General features: G+C 32.1%; 3 protein-coding genes across 3 annotated transcripts; 2 read left to right on the forward strand and 1 right to left on the reverse strand.

The window, feature by feature from the left end:
- AO (L-aspartate oxidase) lies at positions 1–4980 on the reverse strand. Its single transcript, XM_028067311.2, is given in 9 exon segments — positions 1–221; positions 223–1212; positions 1502–1563; positions 2060–2140; positions 2232–2288; positions 2499–2741; positions 3177–3528; positions 4065–4216; positions 4961–4980. Coding segments are annotated over 8 exon segments (1950 nt in total). The 5' UTR covers positions 4199–4216; positions 4961–4980; the 3' UTR covers positions 1–190.
- A 6011-nt stretch (positions 4981–10991) lies between these two features.
- On the forward strand, positions 10992–16904 carry LOC114180370 (beta-galactosidase). The gene is made up of 13 exons (XM_028066674.2): positions 10992–11447; positions 11563–11630; positions 12217–12270; positions 12900–12983; positions 13105–13190; positions 13764–13844; positions 14755–14876; positions 15180–15221; positions 15773–15849; positions 15935–16025; positions 16107–16188; positions 16366–16438; positions 16583–16904. The coding sequence occupies exons 1-13, from the start codon at positions 11205–11207 to the stop codon at positions 16749–16751; spliced, it is 1272 nt and encodes a 423-aa protein (XP_027922475.1). The 5' UTR covers positions 10992–11204; the 3' UTR covers positions 16752–16904.
- A 1809-nt stretch (positions 16905–18713) lies between these two features.
- On the forward strand, positions 18714–22817 carry DEG1 (DegP protease 1). Its single transcript, XM_028066623.2, has 8 exons — positions 18714–19168; positions 19275–19397; positions 20613–20784; positions 21225–21262; positions 21530–21728; positions 21857–22009; positions 22349–22483; positions 22563–22817. The coding sequence occupies exons 1-8, from the start codon at positions 18792–18794 to the stop codon at positions 22638–22640; spliced, it is 1275 nt and encodes a 424-aa protein (XP_027922424.2). The 5' UTR covers positions 18714–18791; the 3' UTR covers positions 22641–22817.
- The last annotated feature ends 1570 nt before the right edge of the window (positions 22818–24387 follow it).

The raw sequence follows: 24387 nt of genomic DNA on the forward strand, positions 1-24387 counted from the left end.
TATAAGAACCAAAAATTAGTATTCAGTATTTCTGTGATTTGATTGCAACTGAAACTGATGCAAATTACTTATAGGAAATACATCTCTTGCTATAGTTAAACAATGAGTGTAAGTAAGTAAAAATCAGAAAACTATAAGAGAGGGAGATAAGACATTATTCACTTAAGGTTCTTATTTCAATTAGACCTACCTATTTATATGTGTTGTGACACAATTTGATGCTGTTTGTGTAATTGTCGAGAACTCCATGTACTGTTTACAGTTGAACTTGGAAAAATGATTGTTGGAAGTCTCTTGCTTTCTTCCAGATGAGGAAAATCAACTGTGTAATGCAATCCTCTGCTCTCATGCCTAGAAAGGGCACTGTTGATCACCAGCTTTGCACAGCAAAAGAGGTTTCTCATCTCACAGATCTCAAGGCCAGCCATTGTTGGTTTCCATCCATGCTGAAACAAGCACTCCTCCCATTTAGTCTCCAATTTACCGATTTTTTGCTTGGCTGTCTCTAGTCTCATGGTGGATCGAACAATTCCAACATAGTTCCACATGATGGTTTGCAATTCTGTCCTTGATTCCTTTGTCATTGACAAGATCTTGTCAGTGATATTGGACAAAGGCACAGTAGGTCTAGGCCACAAGTTTGATGCAGTCAGATCAAGGTTAGAGCTCTTCATGCAATCAACTGAGGGCTGCACGGCTCTTCTTGCAAAAACCAGTGCCTCAAGCAATGAGTTGCTAGCAAGCCTGTTTGCTCCGTGCAAACCTGTGCATGCAACCTCACCAGCCACATACAGAGCTTTCACATTGGTCTCTCCTTGGAGACCGGCTTGAACTCCTCCACACATGTAATGAGCAGCCGGAACTACCGGAATTGGATGGCGAGTTATGTCCAAGCCATGTTGGAGACACGTAGCAGAAATGTTAGGAAAATGGGAGAGAATTTCCTCCTTTGGTTTGTGACTTATGTCAAGAAGAACATACTTCTCACCACGCTTTTTCAGTTGGTCATCAATGCTTCTGGCCACAACATCCCTTGGAGCAAGCTCTGCCCTCTCATCGTACATCAGCATAAATCTTTCCATGCTTAAATTGTAAAGGATGCCTCCATCGCCTCTGACGGCTTCGGATATCAGAAACGCTTTTTCCCTAAGCTTGGTTGGTTTAATAGGAAGCCCTTCATCAGCTAAGGCAGTTGGATGGAACTGCACAAACCTGTCACAAGAATGAAAAAAGGATATACAATGCTGATAAGCTTTATGGTACACATGGCCAGATAATTTGCAGCTTACACCGGAGGCAATTATCAATTATGTTGCTCATATAACTCTCATTGAGCAGTAACTACATTGATTATGATTATGAAAGCCCTCATATCATCAAAATTAAACTAAGACTTGTCATAGATATCCTTAAACTGTGACACATTCTGTTTATTTCCTATTATTGGTCTGAGATATTCATTAAACAGTAAATATTCATAGTTTTGAAATAATTTACTCACTCCATGTTGGATATCACAGCTTGAGCTCGGTGTGCCATGGCAATCCCATCTCCAGTTGCTACCTGTAATTAGAAAAAGTAATTCAAATTAACATGCAAATAAGGGTATCATAATGCAAGTTATACAACAAACAGAACAACACCTATGGGGTGCAAAAAAATGAGATGATTCATTACAATACTTTGAACACTAAGAACAGATAATTTAAAACACAGCACTTTTAGTTTCAAGTATACTGTATTATTGCAGATTGATCTTTATTTATACCTTAATCATTCATTATAAAATTATAGTGTATCATCCAAGTAAGTTGATGACATTATGAATGAGTTAGTAACTGTAATAAGGAATCCTTTACTTTCAGTTCTTTCTAACTCGAGGTACTATTTTATAATCATAACTGGTTTAGCTATTAGAACAAAACTGCATTATGAACTCATGCTAGAATATTTCAATTTTCACCATGATTGTTTTCTTAAATACTTAAAATAGAAAATGAACCAATCATTAAATAGTAAAATAGAAGAGAGAATTCAATTCCTTAAAAGAGAGGACTACCAGAGGATTTGTAGTTTTGGGATAAATATGTCCAGCTCCACCAGATGCAAGTAAGGTCACCTTTGAAAGAAATCTTATCACCTACAAGCTAAAAAAATTAAATTTTAGAAAACATATTCATTGATGGCAACTATTTTCTTCTCAAAAGATCACAAATAACTTCTGCTCCCACCTCCAGAGTTTTAGTATTCAGTGTGTCAACACCTAGACAAATTATATCAGATCCATCCTGCAGCACCAGCGGAATGCTTTGGTTAGTGAAGACATCAAAACATTCAAAATGCTCTAAAGATCAAATTTGGAAATGAAAATTTCAAAAGAACAAAAACCCTCGAACTTTAAATTTTAAAAAGCCAGCACATTTGTTCACTAGCGACACCATGAATGATACAAAACATTTAATATAAGGGAGAGTAATATAATCCCAGAAATAACAAACCTGACAGGTAAGAAGATCAATAGCAAAATGGTGTTCAAACACAAAAATATTAGGATTGTTGATAACAGCCTCCAGTAGAGCACGTTCAATCTCCTTCCCAGTCATATCAGCAGCATGAACAATTCTATGATGTGAATGACCTCCCTCCCTCATTAGATGCAAGTTACCATCTTCCCCATGGTCAAACGATGCACCCATAGCAATTAGCTCTTTGACTCTTTCAGGTCCTTCAGTGCAGACAACCTAGAAGAAAGAATCAAAATTAATAAATTGTTCAATTCAGTAGTCATAGAACATATAGTAATTCATTATTGAACAACTAAACATGACAATTCTTACATGTTCAATCCTAGGAAATCAGGCAGAATGCTTATTAGTTACATAAATTAAGGAATCACTATATTCAGTGCTTAGCAATTGCCAAGAAGGGACCAAGTAAATAGATTGCAGTTCAAATTTAAATTGGAAACTCCCAGATTGTGTAATTTTGTTAGTACGCAACATTACTGCCAGCAAATGGAAATATACTTTGAAAAAACAAAAAATTCAGTTGACAAAACCATTCTCCTTAAAACATACTAAGAATTTCAGATGAAATTGGCTCAGTGTTCAACCAACCGGGACAGATCAGGTAGTAAGAATAATTCACAATGCAAATTTAATAGGACCAGAACATACTCGGACGCTTTCCTCATCACAAAGATATGCCCCAGCCACAATGGTGTCCTTCATGTGACTCTCCACAGAATCTGAAGGGCATAACACAGCACTAATACCACCTTGAGCATAATTAGTATTGCATTCATGAGACTCAGCCTTGGTTATCACTGCAACAGATCCATATTTTGCAACTTCAAGTGCATAGCGGAGGCCAGCAATCCCACTCCCAATAACAGAAAAGTCAAAGCATCGTGTGTGACCATCTACCTTGCAAGAGGAAATGACTTTGAAGAGTTTATGATTCTTTCCTAGTGAAGCTGCAGAAAATGCACATCTGTGGGTCTGAGGGACCTTGGATACTGCCTTAGACCTAAAATTTTGCACCCCAAAACAATGGAAAATCATTAATTCAGCTAAGAATGAAGCAGAAAGTGAACATCCACTTTCTTTTAGTGTTTATGAGCAAACTTCCAGAGGCTACTTCAAAACACTTAAGTATACATAGTTAATCAATGAATAATACTACTACAACTTTTCCTTTACTGATAGATAGGTTTGTAGCCAGCTCCCACAACTTTTGGTTTCAAACATTTAAGTAAATAATGTGCAATTGCTACAAAGTACAAAACGTCATGATAACTTGACTAAATGATCTTGTTCAAACAGGTAAATTTTCATCAAAAACAAATTTAGACTCTGTCAAATAAAATAGGTGCTTTTGTTTAGGCATTCAATCAAAGCAAGATACAGAACAATAAGCAAACACTACAACTGCAACTAAAAATTATACGATGTTATAAAAAACATATAAAACTTCATCCAACAATTAGCACTAGAGAAGCAAACAGGAATTGTATTTTTAGACTTCAAAAACTATTAATACAAATTCTGGATTGAAATCTTTACCATGAAAGATCTTTTCGTAAGAATCGTGCGATTGGTGCATCAGAAACTAAAGCAGTCTTTCTACAACTGTTTCCTTTGCAGTTTGTCACTGTAAATTGGAGCGTGCCACTTCCAGCAGGTATACAAGTCGCCATTGCAATACAAGTACGCGACTGCATATGAAAAGCAGAAAGATATAGAATTAAAGAACACTACAAACAAAAATTCTTCACTCTTCATTTTTGGCGTTATACACATTTGCCGCAGCAATCAGTAACAAATGATCACTTTACTTTGAGAGAGGAAAATGTGATCAGATGAAACCATTAACAACACTTGGTAAAAAACCATTGACACTACACAACAAAGATAACAAAGGATACAACACCACACCCTTTAACATTCCAACACAATGTAAACACTGATCATGCTCCAAATCTTATTAACAACCATGAACTATACATGCAGAACCAAATTCTAAACTTAGCACATGCAAACTCTTACATGATAAATAAACGCTTCAAAATAATGTAAAATACGGAAAATCCACTCAAAAAACAAACTAAAAATCCCCTCTTTCTTTTCCTCATCCCAGACGGTGGGAGTCAGAGAAAAAGTGAAATATGATACAAAACTTCCAACAGAGTAAGAAAAATTCAGATTTTAGAAACAACAAAAGAACAAATTTTTCAGAGGGCGAGGCTAAAAGAGAGAAATGGGTTTAGCAGCATATAAAAAAACAAATGATGCCCACCTAAAGAACACACAGAAAAACACAATCTTTTGGTTAAGAAATTGTTTATTTGAGAAGAAGACAAGAGGATGAAAACCAAAGATAACACAGCAGCTAGTGTTCACGTTTTCATGATGATAGTGAAATTTAACGGTTAACGTGGAGACATAGCATATTAGTGTACCTTGTTAGAGTCAGAAGAAAACAAGAAAAGTACAATCTGGGTCGCGTTGCTTTGCAGAAACCAAAATAAGAAATAAATATATACACAATGCAAAACCCAAGGTACTTCTAGAACTTTAGCTTGTTCCTTGACTCAAGAATAAAAACATAGAATAAATGGTTATTCACTTTGTGGTCCTTTTTTTGTTTATTTTAACTTTTCTATTTTTTATTCATTAAATTCCATGCAGACATTATTAAACAATTATAGAATTAAATAAGACTCGCTTCCTTCTTTCCCCTCTATCCCTCTATATATATATATATATATATATATATATATATATATATATATATATATATATATATATATATAAAGTTTCTTTTCTCTTTGGATTAACTATGTGTTCATTAAATTGAAATTTGTCTATAGTTTAAAATGTTGATAAAATAGAATGTTACTACGTAACATGCATTAATTAACATAGAGTATAAGTTATAATATGATGCCAAACAATTGTTATAATAAAAGAAGTAGTAAATCAAAAGAAAAATCTAAAAATATTTCAAATTAATTAAGAGAGTCAATAGAATAATAAAACTAAAAATAAAATATAAAGTTATGTTGGACTTAAACCAAAATTTAATAATTTATTGGATACCTTTTTTTTCTTCTACAGTGTTAGCTATTCAAAACAAAAATAAAAAATAAAAAACCTGTTATTTAAGTCAAATTTATAATATCTAAGAAAAATAATACTTGAGTCCAATGTCATGAAAAATAAAGGTCGTTATTATTTAACATTGTAGGATTATTAATACTTAGTTTATCAAGATTGATATCAGGTAAATAACTGGTGATTTAATACTTTTCTAATAATTTACTTTATCTCATCATTATTACTATTATTAATTCATGAAATTTATCATATTTTTTCAGAATTTTGTCATTTATTTATATTTACCAACGTGTAACAATATATGCATGTGACATGTTAATAAAGGAAAATGATTTTAAAAAATAAAGCCAATTTGCAACAAGTGAATATCCAAAATACGTCATTTGAACAAAAATTCATAACACGTTATGCGTAAAATTAAAAACAAAAAACATGACGATAAGATAATAAAATTTAAAAAACAATAATATTTAAAAAATGAAATGTCTAATTAAAGAATAAAGAGTTAAGCTTAATTTTTATTATATAAATTTCTATCTCAATTCCATTCAAACCAGATTAAAATCAGATCAGTCTCTTGAAACTAAATGTATTGTCACAATTCAAAACTTAAAATAGGTACAAATTTCAAAGTTGTTATCGTAAAATTAATAAATTTATCCATAGCTTGTGATGGATGATAATAATTATCAATATATAGACTAGTTATTTAGTTTATGTACTAACTATTTAGTTTATATTTTACTTCTTTTAATATCTTATTAAATAAAATTTGATGACTCAAAAAATTTAATAAAAGAATTCGATTCTCAATTAATTAGACCAAGTTTAATTAAAGACCATAAGTGAAAGTTTACTAAACAAAAAGTAATATATCTGATAGGTTATAAAAAGATAAAAGTGTTAGAAAATAAAAATATTTGAATTGTTTCATTAAAATAAAATTATAAACTTTTTTAATATTATATATTTGTTTGACCTTTGGGGTTGAGAAAGAACATAGTATAACCCTTTTTGATGAAAAAGTGAGCACTACCCATTAGAATTGGAATTTGGAAGAAAAAGAATTGTATTCGATAGTGAAAGAAGCATTCTTCTTTTTTTTCTTCAATGGTGACACTCAAGAACAAGACAAATGGGAGTTGGCAACTTGGCCACCACTTATACAAAATTAGGGTTTCGATGTCATATATGAAAAGAATATGATTAGAATAACACGTGCTTTATTAAGAAGGTATTAGATTCTTCATAAGAAAAATAATTTTCAATAAAATTGATAGATATTTTGTAAGAATGTATAACCCTATTTAGGAGGTATGATCAAATATATATTGTCATCGTCATAATTTCACTCTTTCAAAAAGCATTATTGTATATATTAAAAATTTTAATTTTAATATACTTTAAAGCGATAAATTAAGAATAAAATAATTGGCATTTTATTAATAATTTCAAACATTAATCAATTTTATTTCTTAAATTAAAAGCACAATCAATCTAGTATGAAAAAAGAAAATATAGTGTAATTTAACCTTGTTTGAATTAATAAAGTGAACTCAAATTATTGTTTGAAGTAACCATGTTATTGATGTGTGTGAGTATAACTATGTTAAATATTTAGAAAAGAAATATTATTCCTAATTTTATTTATAAGAAAGAACAAAAGTACGTAAAAAATTTCTGCTATAGGTATTTTTTTATTTTATAATGATTTATTATGTTAATTGTAATTTATCTGTCACAATGTGTGGTAACATTCTTGTAATAATGTGGTTTTTATGTTGGTTGTAACTAAACCACCATAGTAAGAGTTTTAAGTGATAGTTTTACTTACTATGCCAACTATAATTTGAACCAGCATAATAAACATGTTTTTGGGTGTCATTTTCTCTGTCTCATATCACTTCTCACCCTCTAATTCAAATTTAAATTAGACAACGATAAATTATAGGAAAGCAAATGCTTTATAGAAGAATAGAAAAAGGACCTTGAAGATGAACTTTTCATGATCTTGTCGGCAGGATGGTTTGTATTGTACTCCTTGGTGAGACTTCTCGCCTCTATGAGCATGATGGTCACGGTGTCCCCAAAATCATTTGAATGGCAGTAGGTGTCAACGACACAATGTTGAGCAGGCAAAGCTCTTTCTCTATAGAGCCAAATGCATGACCACGTAGTGTGTTACCTTTGATGAAGGTGAACGCGATTAGGAGTGCATCCTTTGCCTCGTACAAGGTACCAGACAGAAGAGCTCATTGGTAGGGGTGGCAAAACGGGTTGGATCCAACGGGCCAGCCAGTCAGCCTGTGTTAAAAGGGACAGGTTGGGTTGAAGATTTCAACTCGTCAGCCCATTCTGGCCCGTCCCATCCAGCCCATCAACTTGACGAACCAGTCCGTTATGGCCCGTTGACCCATTTTAAAAAACTAAAATAAAATAAAAGTAATAAAAAGATTAATTTTTTATATTATATTTTTTAAATGTGTAAATATATAATAATGTTGTAATTTAAATCATTAACACCTACAAATTAAGTTTCAATTATTAATTATAATTGAATAATTTAATATGTAAATTTAATAATTATTTTAACTTATCTAATTAAAAACATTAACTAATCAATTAAAAGTTTAAAAAGTATTTTATTTGATTAAATATGTCTTTAATAATAATTTATAAGTATATATAAAAAAATTTAAAAATTTTGAAAACAAATTAAAAAAACTTTTAAAAAAATTAAAAAAAAAGTGGACGGGCCAACCCAACCCGGTCCGTTAGCCCGTCCTATATGGGACGGGTTGTGATTATTGACTCGTTTATGTTTGACGGGCCATATACGGGCCATGCCAAAACAGGTAGCCTGGCTCGTTTTGCCACCCCTACTCCTCGGTGGTGTTTACTTGCTGAGGAGTACAAACATCTCTTGGTTGGTGAGTACCCCCTAATATTGCTATGGAGTACATAGATCTCACGACAGGAAGGCAGAGCAAATGCTAAGCGAGAGTAGCGTTTGCGTGATATTGTGGGTGATGAAGCTAAACTTGCTCGCACTAGCGAAGAAGACAATATCGAGGTTTGAGAGTGGTCTATGTGTTTGAAGAAGTTGAGATTGCTCCATTGAAACTTGAACAATGTAGTCAAGGTGCTAGCATCAATATCGTCAACGTCATAGAAAGTTTACTTTGTGTCTTGATCCATCATAGAAAGTGAAAAATTTCTATATTAAGTGTAATCAACAAAAAAAACTTATTATAATTGTCATAAAAAATCTTCATTACACTATTTCATAAAATGAATTTTCACAATTTCTTTTAATGAATTTAATAAAATTATACGAAATATTAAAAAGAAATATCCTACGAAATACAGGAAAAGTCCTACTATAACCTAATTTTTATTTCTTAAAATTATGATTTATGTTAAATATATTTGTAGGCAGATAAATATTAAGAATATATGCCGATTTTTCTATCATAATTTTTATTGGTAAAATATTATAAGAATTTATCAGTTTTACATATTATTTAATAATCAGTTTTTATAGTTTTCGTTTTTAATAATTTTTAACTAATAAGAAAATATTAAAAAGAATATGCTAGAAAGTGTGTTGGATGATTATAAGCTTATAGTCACCTAAATGTTTGTGTGATTATATAGGATATTTCCATGTGAAGGAAAACAAAAACATAAGATTCTCAAATAATCTTACTATTTCTTAAAAAACCTATTTTATATCAAAATATGTTTCATAACAAAAATTATTTAGAAAAAATAAAATCTTATTTAGCACTTATATAAAGGAATGTTACATCCCATGACAATCATGTTTCCAAACTAACACTTTCAACAAAACTTGTCAGAGATACATTTGCTTCGAAGTTCATTGAATGTCTAACCCTAAATATAATTTTATTTAAAACTTGCCATTAACTTGTGACTACTTCACCTTGTGTTTCGCATTTCCCACAATTTTGATTTAATTATTCAGCTTTTGAGAGTGGAAAGAAAATCATGACTTACAAAAGTGACATCAACAAGTTAATATTTTCATAATTACTAATTTTCAAACATATTTCCATAAATACTTTTTAAAATGTTAGAAATTTTATTAAATAAACGTTCGCTTAAGTGTATATTTATTTAATTTACATCTCACTTAAATTTGTGGAATAATAATTTTATAATTATTTTAAAAAATCATGTAAGATCATTTAATTTTATATTTTATTATATATATATATATATTATAGAGAAAATATGAATAAAATAAAATAAAAATTTTTTCTGTAACATATCTGATATTTATAAGTTCTAGTCCTGATTAAGATTATCTTATACATTCAAAGTTAAAGTACGAACTTAAACGAATGTTTATTATACCGATAAATACTTCTTAAAATGGAATTTTACTAAATAATACTTTTAGAAAAATATAAAAATAAGGTTGGAAAAAAAAGTTTTCTTATGACATTTTCCTTCCCCACTTAGGTGTTTACTTTCTGCACCCCGATACTTTTTTTCACGCACTGTCCAAATTTTCAAAAGACTATTTTACCTTCCATCAAAGACTTTCAGAATGTATATTATGGAAAATTTCTGGAACAAGTATTTTGGGATTTATGTAATAAATTTTTTAGAACAATTTTGTGAAATAAAATTCCTTATGAATGGAATAATATTTTGGAATACAACTTTCAGAATAGACTTTCTAAAACACATAATATCTTTCCGAATAAATTTTTTAAAATGAATTTTCTGGAACAAGCTATTCTAGAATGAATATTTTTCCCTATCCTTTTTTTTTTCTCTTTGCAACATTTTTCCTCTCTTTTTCTTCTGACAATGATGAAGTGACAATGAAATGATGGTAACAATGATATGACGCAGTGTTAATTTTAGTCTTTTTCCACTAAGGTGGGGTGCAATTAGTAATTGTGGATGTGCAGGAATTAGGCAAACCCAACTTTGCTCCCAAAACTCTTGCTTGTTGTGCCCCTATAATTATTAACTGTATCTTCATAATTATTATTAATACAATTTATTATTATTAATACAATTCATATTTATTATTAATATTGATATTATTAACTGTATTTTTTATAATCTATTATTTTACTATAAACAAATCAATACTAAAATAATAATATTTATTTTTAAATAATTTATTAGAAAAATATTGATAATTAGTTATTTAATATTTTATTTTATCAAATTTATTATTTAAATGTTATATATATAATTTTACATTATCATAACATTTAAATATAATGATGTAAATACATTTTTTTATTTAAATATAATAGTTTTATATTTATTTTCTTAATAGAAAAGCAAAATAAGACGCGTGGTGATGTTTGTTTAACCAAACTAAAAAAGACCCGTAGGGGGCAATGTGGTAAATGCACATTCGAAGTTGAAAGCGTCAGGGTCACCATTGTAGTCGCGGTGGTGCGAAAATGGCGCGCGCGACAACCGATACCTGATGACATTCTTCGTAGAACCTACTTCTTGTTCTTCTCCTTGTCGATTTTCTTTCACTCCACCATACTCATTCGTTCGCTCCTCGAATCGAAACCTAAAACAGCGATGTGGAATTGGTTGTTCTCGAGAGAACCCAAGCCACCGCCGCAGGTGGTGCTGGTCCCTCCGCTCTTCGACTTCCCTCCCATGGCCGCGCGCAACCGCATGCTTCACTCCGCCTACGACGTCGCTTTTGGAAAGATCGCCCTCGCCTCGCTCTTCACAGACTATTTCCACCCGGCCAGGCACTTCAGCACGCGACTAATGCTCAAACCAATCGACGATCCTCACGTCGATCTCATAGCCACTGTATCTTCTCCCGCCTTCTCTCTCACCTCTCTTTAGATTCAGAAAACTTGTGCAATACGGAAACTGAAAAAAAAAAAAAAAACTTGTTTATTTACTGTTGCTGTGACATGTTTAGGTTACAGGTCCTCTCGATCGTAAGCCCCACGACAGCATCATGGGAGATGCGTTGTTTCGCTGGCAAAGGTTTTCTTCTCTAAATTGTCACAGTCGCAGTTTTGTTGCATTTCTTTATAATGTGGGAAACAGCGGACAAATGTTGTTTTGTGGCGTTCCTTACTATTGTGTATGAATGCAACTGATGTCACTATAATTACTCGTAGATTTTGTATATAAGTTTTACTTAACTTAGCCTTACAAGATCAAATTGATCCTTATAAGATGAAAATTATCCTCATATATATGTGTACTTCCTTCGTGTGCTAAGGACTGGATACATGGAGCACAGGACTAATATGTCTAATAAACTTCATTACAACATATTACGATACTAACTCTGCAAACTTCAAGACTCATCCATGACATAAATGACATAAAGGAGTGTATTGGAAGTTTTAGATGGATTAGTGATAGGAAATTCTCAATCTTACAAGCTGGTTTTGTAAGATTGAAATCTACTTTTAAGAGAATTACATTGATGACACTTTGGTCGAATTGCATTTCTGGGACCATTTTTAAAAAACCTAGTTTGTTTGGATTTTTTTTTGTTGTCTTCCTGTTCTGCAATTTGTTGAGTAACTTGAATTGTTTGTGTTTTTTATTGGGCATGCAGTGATGTTAACGATCCTCATACGTTTATGGACCTTTATGTATCCACATCTGATCCGTAAGTAACTCTAACTTGAATGAATTCTGAGGATTTGTTTGGGAAATGGAAGTAAAACAAATTTGTTTTTTTTTCACTTCAAACATGAGACTGAGTTTTTTAGATCGAAAGGAATAGGGAAAGTATTTATCATGAATGAAAATACTCAGATTCAGTTGGTTAATTTATTTTGGCATTGCTGTCCAATGAGAATCGGGGATTTAGCTCTGTAACTAATAGTACAATGAAGGTCGATACCTAAGGTCAGCATCGGGTACTGAGGTGAAACTCTAATTTTCATTGAAGAATAATATTTAAATTCATTTAAATAACTACAACTATCTTATAATAAAAATACTATATGTATAAATGTTAGTAATTATTCTTCTGGGCACTCTCTTATTATTAGGTGACTGAAATATGGATCCCACTAAATAGGGTGTGGATCAAGGTTATTTGATGGGGGTAAAACGAAATCTACTAATAGAGCATGTATTGAAAGTTTTACTAGCATTCCTTGTTCTGTATAGCTCTACTAGTTTTCACTTTAAATAAATTTACACTCCCTTCTCTTTCCCTGGCGTCCTTGATCCTAAAATGCACAATGTATCTATTTGGAATTATGAATGTTGTGTGGTCTGTATATTCAGGATTTTGCAGATGAGATCGTGTGCTTACTATCCCAAATATGGATTTGGGGCTTTTGGAGTGTTCCCTTTACTATTGAGGAAAAGGTGTGTTTTTGTTTGATGATGGTGGCAGAAACATGTGTTAGGTACTTAGGATCTTATTGTAGCATGCACGTCCGACATGGATTGCAATATACAATGTTGACAAAGTTGATCAATTCTACAGAGTAAGCTCCCAAGATTATGGCCTGATGGGGATGAGATATGGTTCTGGAAATCTATCCTTTGGAGTCACACTTATGCCTTTTGCCTGTAGGTCCCTGGTTTTTGCAAATGAGCTTTGAGCATATTTAGGGTGCGAATGAATAAGTTTTGAATAAAAGTGCTTGTATGATATATTTCTTTTACATATTCTTTTTTTAATAAGCTACACTTTCTAGCTTCTAACAACTAATAAAATTGATTTTTTTCCTTCTTTTTTCAAAAGCTGATCACCATCATATATTTTTCTAAACATGCTTTTAATTAGGATCTTGTCAACCAGTGCTCTAAATAGACTAATTAAGGTTTCAATAAAAAACAGTTTTTATAGGAAAGCACGGTAATAAAAACTTGCCACTTTTGACATCCTTAATTAGTTAGACTGGTTAGCATTCGCCTTATTTATTATATATGTATTAAATATTCTTGCTTAAAATTTGTTTGTAAGAAATATATGAGATTTATACATAAGTAGTGCCTTTTCATCTGGCATTTGAAGTTTTAATTATTTTTCCGTGATCACTGTATTTTGAATTTTGTTATATATTTTTGCAAATATTGGTTTATGATCACTTGAAGAAACAATAGAAATAAACTTTGCTGTGTCACTATCGTACATTGCAGTGAAAGACGAATTTCCAAAAAGTGCATGGTTGGTAAGCAAGATGGGAAGGGTGACTGCTGGGGTGCAGTTTGAACCACAAAGTAAGAACGACACATATTTTATTCCTTTAGAAATATTTCTTTGTGTGTTGATTTTTTCTAATTAAAATTACTACATCACTGGGTTTTTAAATTAATTTTTTATTTTTTGGTTTCTCTATGGCATAGATATTGGACTCTGGTTATCTTTCTGGTAGTTATTGTCATATGCTGTTTTGAACTTGATTTTCGTTGAATATATTGACCTAAAGATGTTTGCTTTTGTATTTTGTTAGTAAATGATAGGCCAAAGTGGAAAAGTACTATCTTGCATTCATCAGAAAGTTGACATTGTTGCATCAATATTCTAGTCAGTATGTTAATTTATTAATGTTGAGCGTTTGCATTATATTTAGATTTTATAATGGAACCTGCACAATACCTGAATTATGTGTTTACCTCCAAGTGTACGTGTATTTGCGCATGAATGTACAGTTCCAACTACATCCATGAAAGGTGGAGCAATGGACAGAGTGAAAAAGATCTAAGCAATTAGAGATGGTCACAGTAGAGCAACGACAGTTAGGGGAAGTTAGAGTGGTTAGTTAGTTGAAGGGGATCAATTAGATAAATATGGAGAATAAGGATCGAAGGATTCACTCAAACAATTAGACATTTGTATGAAAAAGAAACTTGCGAAGAAGGATTCTTTCACCTATTATTGGGATTCAATAAAATTGTTTGCATCTATGTTTTTTTTTTTGTCAATTTCTCTTTTTCCTTCCTACATTTCTAATAGGATTGGATAACTTGAATTCATGCTTTATTAAATTTTAGTTTTAGTAATTTGGTTTTTATTGATGAACCCAAATAATCCCAAAATCCTGAACTCTAGAAACATATTTATCTAAATTGTATTCATTTGAATGCGATAAGGATATGATACATGCATACTAACCTGTGTTTTTTTTAGAACGAAAAGCCAAGTTTTCAAATTTAAAGAACTGGAGTTGTGCTTTGGGCTATGGTATTGGATCAGGCAGCCCATTGTGTCCATCCTTCAATTTCAACCTTGAGCTTGTCAAAAGCTCTCAGGTTTGTCCACATACATAAATTGGTTAAGTTTTGCATCTAATCAATTCTTATGATAATTTCGTTAGATGGTAATATAATAGTGTGACATGTTATTAAAATGGAAAGTTTTGTGAATTGTAAGAAATTGATGTTTAAGAATTTCCCTAATCATTAGTAATTCAGCATCAGTCTTAAGTTTTGTTCTAAACCGCTGATATTAGATGCACCTTGAGATTTGTCTGTCCTAACCTATGATTTGTGTAGTTCTGATTGATATTTTGTGAAGCATTTGTACTGAAATTTCAAAGTCTAAATAATCTGCAGTTTATTGCCTCATTCTATCAACACATGGTTGTTCAAAGAAGGGTATGTTCTTCTGTCTTTGCTCTCTTTCATTCCACTGTCTTCTGAGTGGTTCTCTATCTTCATATTAGTATTCATTTTTGCAAACACAGTGATGTCTAGATTTATGGAAGTTAGTCGCATCTCTTTTTACACACTAATGGGTTTTCCTTGGTTTTCTAAGAAATCTGTACATGTATCTGATCTTTTTAGTGCCGTACATGTAATTGATTTTCCCTTTTTCTTTACTAGTTTGCAAGACTGAACGGTTAGCCTTGGGATACCAACAGTACTTAAGTTTTCTTATGTTTCTGATTTGAGGTCACTGCATAAAAAGATTTTTTGAATCAGAAGATTGTTTACTCAAGACCTGGGCCTATTTTTAGTTATATTTGGATACATTTTCCTCGTGATTAGATACCGTAATGCTTATAGAATTCCATTGTTACTTATTTATTCTTGTTAAAATTTACCCTCACTTGAGTTTTCTTTTTTTGAGTTGTAGTAAACTGGTAGATATAATTTCTTGTTGAATCAATATATTATACTGAAAGTCATAAACTTGATTTGAACAGGTGAAGAACCCTTTTGAAGAGAATTCTGTTGTTGGAATTACTAACTACATTGACTTTGGGTTTGAGTTACTAACAAGGTATTCTTTTTAGCTCTAAACTAACAGATATATTCAAACTTATTGCAGTCGAACCAATGTGGTACAATCTAATTTTCTGTGTCAGTGTTGATGAAGCCATAGCAGCAAGCAATATCTCAGACGCCAGCTTTCAAATAGGTGCATCCTGGCAGGCTAATAAAAATTTCTTGCTGAAGGTAGAAAACCGATGCAATGTTATGCAGATTTATATAGATTATATATGATGCATCTAAGTGGATTGTTTCTCATCTTTTCAGGCAAAGGCTGGACCTCGTAGCTCATCTGTGGCACTTGCATTCAAGTCATGGTGGAAACCTTCTTTCACTATCAGTATTTCAGGTGTCTTGAGTGATAGTTCTACTCAATCTTGCCTCAGTTCTTTATCCTGCTCCTTTCTTTCAGCCTTTTTTTTTTTCTGGGAGAGTGGGTTGGGGGTTGATTCTAAATAAAGTACGATCAATAATCCTGGTACTGGATGATTGAAGTGCTGAGAATGTCCTGTTATTCTGTATGTAGCCACTAGAGATCGTGGTGATGGTAAAATGCAATACGGATTTGGCATCCAAAGTGAGAGCCTCAGAGAAGCCAGGTTCGTTTCATTTATCTTTATTGTCTTGATTCAGATATTAAAATATTATTGTATCATTCAGCTGGTGGAATAGAATCAACGTACTCTTTCAAAATTTGTATCTTACACTGGTAAATTTGCACCTTCACTTTTGCTTGTTTACAGTTATCAAAGAGCTGATCCCAATTTTGTGATGCTCACGCCAAGCAAGGAGCACTTAGCAGAGGGCATTGTCTGGGAAACAGGAAAGCGACCTATGTTTAAATCTGACATAGACGCTGGGCATTTTGATGGCTTACCTAAAGAATTACGACCTACTGATAAAATTTTGTAATTTCTTGTTAGCTTTATTTTTTTCTTCTGCGGCTAAGAACACCATTCTTATTTAAGAATGGCCAGTGAAATTGCTTTCATGAGAATTAGTGTAGAAGAGTTCATCCAAACATTAACTATATAATATCTACCAAATGCTAAAATTTTTATGATACATCTTGCTTCTGTTCGATTTTGGGCCTCTTCTTCATGAATGCATCCCAAAAATATCAACCCTCACCTTTTATAATGGAAAGGTAAATCTAGAATGAAAGTTTCACATTTCCAATTTACCTTTCCGCCAGTTTCTTGTTTTGTCATGTAATTATGTTTTAATGCATCATAGAAACATAATGTAGTTTTGTTTTAATAGATTATGAGAACTATTTTCTATAATGCAGTGAAATATAATTATCTTAAGTAAATTAGTTTCTAAAATGTAATTAGCAGTGATAGGTTGCAATTTTCAAAATTAGGTTTTTGAAACTAGTTTTCAGAAGACTACTTACTTTTGTCAAAAGAAAGTATTAAAATAAAGGGGCAAGAGAGTTAAGGCTACATAAATGCAAACAGAGCTGCTTTTGAGTTTTGAACCGCTTTGCTTGAAAAGTCTCGGGGCTTTTTACCTTTACGTAAATCCGTAATTTCTCATTTCATTTTTATACGGATTGACAAATTTTTTTATTATTTTTTAGGATTAAATATGTAATTGATACTTTAAGTTTAAGTGAAATTTGAAATTAATTTCTCTTCAAAAGTTTTGATCAATTTAGTCTTTTTAAAAATGCGTGAATTTAGTCCTTTTCATCAAATGTTATTAAGTTTATCAAGTTTCAAGCGCATTTTATGATAGTATTTGAATTGTTTACATCATTTGACACATTTTTTCTTCAATGTTAACTAAAATATTATCATAAAATGCGTTTAAAATGTCAAATAAACTTAACAAAATTTGGTAAAAAGGACTAAATTCACGCATTTTTAAAAATAAATGACTAAATTGATATAAAATTTCGAAGAGAGACTAATCTTAAATTCATTCAAATTTAGGAAAAAGAAATATTTAACCTTTTTTTATATGCTTTACATTGTTCATTTCGAAACTTTTATTATTATGTAAAGAAATTTATGAAAGATTTTGGATTTATTTTCGAATTATTTTCCTAGAATTATATTTGTAAAATAACATTTTTTTATAAATCAAAGATTGATTACTTTATAAATATAATTTGGGAAAGAATATTTTAGAATAAATTTTAGTTTGTTTAAAAAATATCATTCTGAAAATTCTTACTATGAACTACTTTGAAAAAATAGTAACGAATAAGTAAAAATTAATTTCAAATTATATAATCTGAGATGCATTCCGAATCATTATCCTAGAATATATGTTTTCTAAAATGTCTTAAAAGTGTGTAATTGTGAAACTTTTTATTGTATTTTACATGACATTTTGTAGACAATATAGGAATTTTAAAGGTCAATTTTACCACTGCGGGGAAAGGAAGAAACAGAAAAAACGAAGAAATTATTGAGATGTAAAACGTAAATCTCCTTCATTAGAAAAGGGAAAGAAAAAGTCTCACTTCTCCTTCAAACAATCTCCAAAATCTTTGTTTTGGTTTTCTAATAATCTATCTATATATGTATCAAGATTACAAGTACTTTCAGCATTAAAAAAAAAATCTTTACAAGTATATTAAAAAAAAAAGTTATTATAGCAATATTGATTCTTTCAATAATTTTCATTTTTACAATATATAAAGTTGTGTTTTAGCAAGAAAAGGATAATTTTATGCATGCTTTTATTTTATGTAATAAGACAAGATCCACTTAATAACCATAACATGTGAGGCAAGAATGACTAATTTCAAAAATTAATCTTAATTTTCAGAATTTCTTCAAACAAATTTCATAATTGATCCAAAATATTTAGCCAAATAATGATAAATTATTATTTAACCGAAGCTCCTTCACACACACTGCCAACACTAGACCAGACCCGAAACTGATCCAACCATTCACCATAAACAGACACAAATCCTCTGTCCAACCAAAAACCATGGCCACTTGTTCACTCATTTCCACACGCTTCCATTCTCCTTCTTCTTCACTCTTTCGTTCTTCAACCATCAAACCCACCACCACAATTCACCTTTCCAAACCCTTTCATCTTCACACTCCCAATCTCTTCCTCCTTCGTCTTCCATCACCAAAACTCACAATACCCCTTTTACCCAAACTCTCCATTCCCAAACCCCTTCTCCTTCTCTGCACTTCCCTCGCCCTCTCCTTCACTCTCCTCCTTTCCAACGCCGACTCCGCCGCTGCCTTCGTTGTCACCTCGCCGCGGAAGCTCCAGTCCGACGAACTCGCCACCGTTCGCCTCTTCCAAGAGAACACTCCCTCTGTTGTCTACATAACCAACCTTGCTGTCAAGTAGCTACCCCTCTTCTCGATCCTCTTCAAAATTTGTCTTTGCATGGTTTTTCCTTGACCCTTCTGCTTTCTCTTTGGGTTTCTCAACTTGGGGTGTTGTGTTTAGGCAGGATGCATTCACGCTCGACGTCTTGGAGGTTCCTCAGGGATCTGGGTCTGGCTTTGTTTGGGATAAGGATGGTCATATTGTGACCAATTATCACGTTATTCGTGGTGCTTCTGATCTCAAGTGGGTATTCTTTTTCTTTTGATAATTTTGTTTTTTTATAAGTGGTCAATGTATAGATCTTTTTTTTTTTCAATTTCAACTAATGAAAAACCCTCCTGGATATGGTATTTTGAGTGTTTAGCAATTTTACTAAATTTGAGAATTTGTAATTGGATAACAGGGAAAGAATGACCTTTACTAAATATTAGAGTTTGTTATGTATGAATTGTCAATGTATTCGTTTTTACAATTTTAACTAAATATGAATCACCCTAAATATGATCTTTAAAGTAGTTAAATAATCTTACTGTATATGAGAATTTGTAATTGGATGACACAGCAAGAATAAACTTTACAATGTCTTTGTTTTCTAATGAATTTTTTTTTTTGGGTTAATTTTCTTGCACGGTCAGTGTAAAGTACACTGTTAGCCAATAAAAAAACATTCTAGATATCCTTTTTAAAATAATTATTACAAAAGGCAACAATCTTACCATATATATGGGAATTCTTTTTTATCCTATCAGTGTATTTTAATTAAATTCTTTTTAGTTTTGGCATCTTTTGATCCAGTTTCTCAGGCTTGTACCTTTTCTTTTCCGCCGCTTCTAGTCTGGTTTTGACCTTTCAGTGGTATTATGCTGACAGATCGGAACTTTTTAGTTATGCGGCCAAATATTTTAATATTATGTGCAACGTGACATATTGCTAAACGAATTATACTCCCACCGTCCCTAAATATGAAACTTTGATGACTAACTCACAATTATTAAGAAAGTTGGTTAAGTTAGTTAGTGACATTAAGTTGGCAGTAATTGTAAAGTTTGGTCAAACTTTCCCTTGAACAATTAATGAATTGAGAGAGAGTGAAGCCTTAAATGTTAAAACTTAACCTCCAATTCTTCTATCTTGATAAGAGAGAAAGAGACAATTCATAAAATTTATTATTTATTTGTGAACTAGTATTTTTAAGGATATTTTGGTAAAACAATAATTAATGTATTGTAATCAGGGACAGAGGGTGTATAAGTAACCTTGTATTAAAACAAAAGGGAGGTGATAATTATGTGTAACTTTGTACATTTACACCTCCTTCAACATGTATGAGTGTGTTTGCATTGCAACTTTTCCTGGCATTGATAAGTGAATTCATAACATAGAAAGTTTGGTGATAGATTGAGAAGTGAATTCAGTGAAGTGATTACTCCTATTCAAAGAGATGCTAGTTATGTGCAGGGTCACTCTAGCTGACCAGTCAACTTATGATGCCAAAGTTGTTGGTTTTGACCAAGACAAGGATGTTGCTGTGCTGCGTGTTGAGGCACCAAGAGACAAGCTCAGACCTATACCTATTGGGGTCTCTGCTGACTTGCTTGTTGGTCAGAAAGTTTATGCCATTGGGAACCCGGTGAGTTGTCCATACCGATCAATGCATATTGTGTTGTAAATACTCATTATCTATGAATTTTCCCATATAAAGCACGTAGCTAGAATTTTTATAAGCAAGTAGATTTTGTTCTACCTAAATCATACTTTTAACAGTTGTCTCATTCAATCTAGCATGTAGTTTGCATAATTATATAATTATTTAGTCAGCATTTCCTGCTCCTGTTAAAAAATGCATTGGAGATGTGAGTTATGAATGCCTGTGATGTAAAGGCAGACTTGTTTTTGAAAGATAAGAAGAAAATTACTAAATTTGTAAATTGTCATGGTTTGTACCTTGTAATTGCTGCCAAACAGCTTTATGGAGCTGTATTCATGGCTCAAATGTTGTTTTTTGTTGATGATTGAGACGGTAAACTCTTCTTGAATATGGCAATATGATTCCTCATTCTTATCTTGCAGTTTGGACTAGATCACACACTCACAACTGGGGTTATCAGGTATGAAAACTTAAAACTGTGAAGTGAATATTTTGATGCAACTCCCATTACATAGAAAAAAAGTTTCTACTTTGCTATTCTTTTTTATTTCCTCGTGCCAGATTATACATTTGTGAATCAAACCTTTTATATTTAGGAGTCTAGAAGTAGCAACTGCTGTCTTCTTGTTCCCATTGTCACTTTCTGGGGTAGTTTTCAAGATGACATGCACTGTATTGCAAATTTCTTTTATGGTGTTTCACTGAGACATACTTACTTCTTCAATAGTGGACTTAGGCGAGAAATCAGTTCTGCTGCAACTGGTCGTCCAATTCAAGATGTTATACAGACAGATGCAGCAATTAATCCTGGTAACAGTGGAGGGCCTCTATTAGACAGTTCTGGAAACCTCATTGGGATAAATACAGCCATATATTCTCCATCTGGAGCATCCTCTGGTGTTGGATTTTCTATTCCAGTGGACACTGTTAGTTCTTACTTTGGACCTGTTTTTAATTTATGCATCCAATTCTTTCTTCTGGGGACAACTTTTGATGGAAACATGGAAATCCTCTGAATGAACTTGCTAATGTGCTTGTTGTTCTATATATTCAGGTAAATGGTATTGTTGACCAATTGGTGAAGTTTGGGAAGGTTACAAGACCTATTTTAGGGATCAAGTTTGCTCCAGATCAGTCTGTGGAACAGTTGGGTGTAAGTGGAGTTCTTGTCTTAGATGCTCCTGCCAATGGTCCTGCTGGGAAAGCAGTAAGTTTGAGCATAGATTATTTTTATATGAAACAGGAAATTCATTACCAAATTTCATGTTAATATAAACTTGAACTCTTTAGTTCTGAAGTCTCACATCGACTAAAAATAAAACAATTTTATAGTATATAAGTAGATGCAAATCTCAACTTACAAGTCGATTTTGTAAGGTTGAGTTAGACTTAAAAGTCACTCCTTAATGCTAGTCACTGAAAAAGTTAATGCTGCTAACACGTTCTAAGATTCATTATCACATATTAAAACTAATATTGTATTGCTTCATCTTAGTTTACTAAATTACAATTTTTCTATGGAGCCGGGCTAATTTGTAGTTTTCAGGGCCTGCAATCAACAAAGCGTGACTCGTATGGTAGACTGATTTTAGGTGACATCATAACATCTGTGAATGACAAGAAGGTCACTAATGGAAGTGATTTGTACAGAATTCTTGACCAGTGTAAAGTAGGTGAAAAGGTATGATGCTGATTAAACTTGTATCAATTTGAAGCTGCTTTATTTTCCTAGTTTAATGGTTAATGGTGTTGATATTCAGGTGATTGTGGAGGTTTTGAGAGGTGATCACAAGGAGAAGATCCCTGTTATTCTGGAGCCAAAACCTGATGAATCATGATGATATGCAATGCAACTCATCCATCCTATACTGCATGTATATATACATTTCACATGCCATTGCCATGGAGTGAATGAAGCTGTTTTATGGGTATTCTTTAGTTCTATCTTGCTTCATAAACAGCTCCAATTGTACATATATATAATTATATATATACACTATGAAATTCACAGCTCATCATCTTTTTACTTCCTCACTGTTAAACATATTATAATTTGCCTCGTCTATTTTGCCCCCATACAATTTCATACAAGGGGTATGCTCATTGTGTCACATCTTATTCTATTTTGCTGAAATGGTTTTTATTTCCTTTCATTTTTTTTTTTTTAGTACGTGTCACAGAGACCACAAAGCTTTCAATTAAAGCAGAAAAAAAAATATCTTAAAGACATACATTACACACTGAATGTTTTCACTGTTTATAACCTCGAATGTAAAATCAAAATAACGTAAGTAATCTTTTTCTTTATGTCTAATTAGTCGGATGTGACTTTCAGATGTGTCAGTTTGGTATCTGTTTTTAAAAATGTATTAATTTAATCCTAATTTTTAAATGAGTGTCTTAATCAGGTAGACAAAATTTACTAAAATTATTAACTTAATTTATTACTTTTATCACTAAATTTTGATATAAATATCAATATTTAATTTTGTAAGTTATTTTGAACATCAATATTGTTACGATGTAAAATTTTTTTGCTGAAAAAGACTTAATTGAAGTATATTTTCAAAATTTAGGATTTAACTGACATATTTTAAAAGTGGGTATTAAACTGATTAATTTAAATAAAAGCGTGTACCATCGAACTAATTAAACATTCTCTTTATTATGCTTTTAGACTTTGAAATTTGAAACAAACATGATTTTAGTTTCCCATAATTTAAAAGGAAAATTATCCACCTCTCAAACTTAATTATAAATTTAGTCTCACAGAACATAATTTAAGGTACTGAAATATTTTTAGTTTCTCATCAGATAAAATAAGTCAATTGGAAAATTTCAAGTGGATCTATTTGATAAATTTGAGTCTAAACCACTATTTTCCTTCTTTGAACCGGTCCTTCTCGGAAAATCCGGTTGAGGTTTAACTGGGATCACACATCTGCAAAACATCAATTCAGTGGCTCTTTTCCACCCAACAATGGAGAAGAGAAATTAGTTAAGAGTTAGTTATTTGAGGCGTTAGTCAGATATAAACAGAAACGAAGGAAAGGAGAGGGGGAAGAAAGTGAAGGGGAAACCCTTGGAGGAGAGAGTGCTCTCCTAATTTTTATTCTTTTCAATCTATTCAATAAAAGAACTCTTCTTTTCTTTCTCGTTTCGATTCTTAGTTCCTAACAAATTGGTCCGACCTGCCGGAAAAATCGAGGGTGAGTCATGGAAAGCCGTGCTTTGGAGAATTGGGCCATCGCTCAAGAAAAGGTGAGTGCAGAGGTGAAGCTGGCTATTATAGAAGACAAGCTGAAAAACATAAAGAAGATTAAAGACATGCTGCAAGAAATCAAGAAGAAGAAACTCTCTGAAGGAGGAGAGTGCTTGGGTAACAATGATGAAGAGAGGAAGGAGGAAAGATATCTACATAGTAGTAGATCACATGAGGAGGAGGAGAAGAAGTGTTGAGGCCTTGGGTTATATTTGAAGGGAAATGACTCCTCAAGGTTGGTGTCACAATCAAATCAAAAACACCAGAAGATCAATTGCAGAGGAACATATTTTGGTTGCCAAAGTGTAGTACTTTGGGAGTGT

This window comes from Vigna unguiculata, chromosome 4 (assembly GCF_037176805.1).
Source record: "Vigna unguiculata cultivar grain cowpea cultivar isolate G323 ecotype 2 chromosome 4, ASM3717680v1, whole genome shotgun sequence".
Taxonomy (NCBI): domain Eukaryota; kingdom Viridiplantae; phylum Streptophyta; class Magnoliopsida; order Fabales; family Fabaceae; genus Vigna; species Vigna unguiculata.

Bases quoted from the DNA above. Each gene is read 5' to 3' on its own strand.
- LOC114180370 (XM_028066674.2), top strand. From the start codon at position 11,205: ATGTGGAATTGGTTGTTCTCGAGAGAACCCAAGCCACCGCCGCAGGTG. The intron at 12,984-13,104 runs GTGTGTTTTTGT...TCAATTCTACAG, and splicing joins CCTTTACTATTGAGGAAAAG to AGTAAGCTCCCAAGATTATG. The intron at 16,026-16,106 runs GTAGAAAACCGA...TCATCTTTTCAG, and splicing joins ATAAAAATTTCTTGCTGAAG to GCAAAGGCTGGACCTCGTAG.
- DEG1 (XM_028066623.2), top strand. From the start codon at position 18,792: ATGGCCACTTGTTCACTCATTTCCACACGCTTCCATTCTCCTTCTTCT. The intron at 21,263-21,529 runs GTATGAAAACTT...CTTCTTCAATAG, and splicing joins CTCACAACTGGGGTTATCAG to TGGACTTAGGCGAGAAATCA. The intron at 22,010-22,348 runs GTAAGTTTGAGC...TGTAGTTTTCAG, and splicing joins ATGGTCCTGCTGGGAAAGCA to GGCCTGCAATCAACAAAGCG.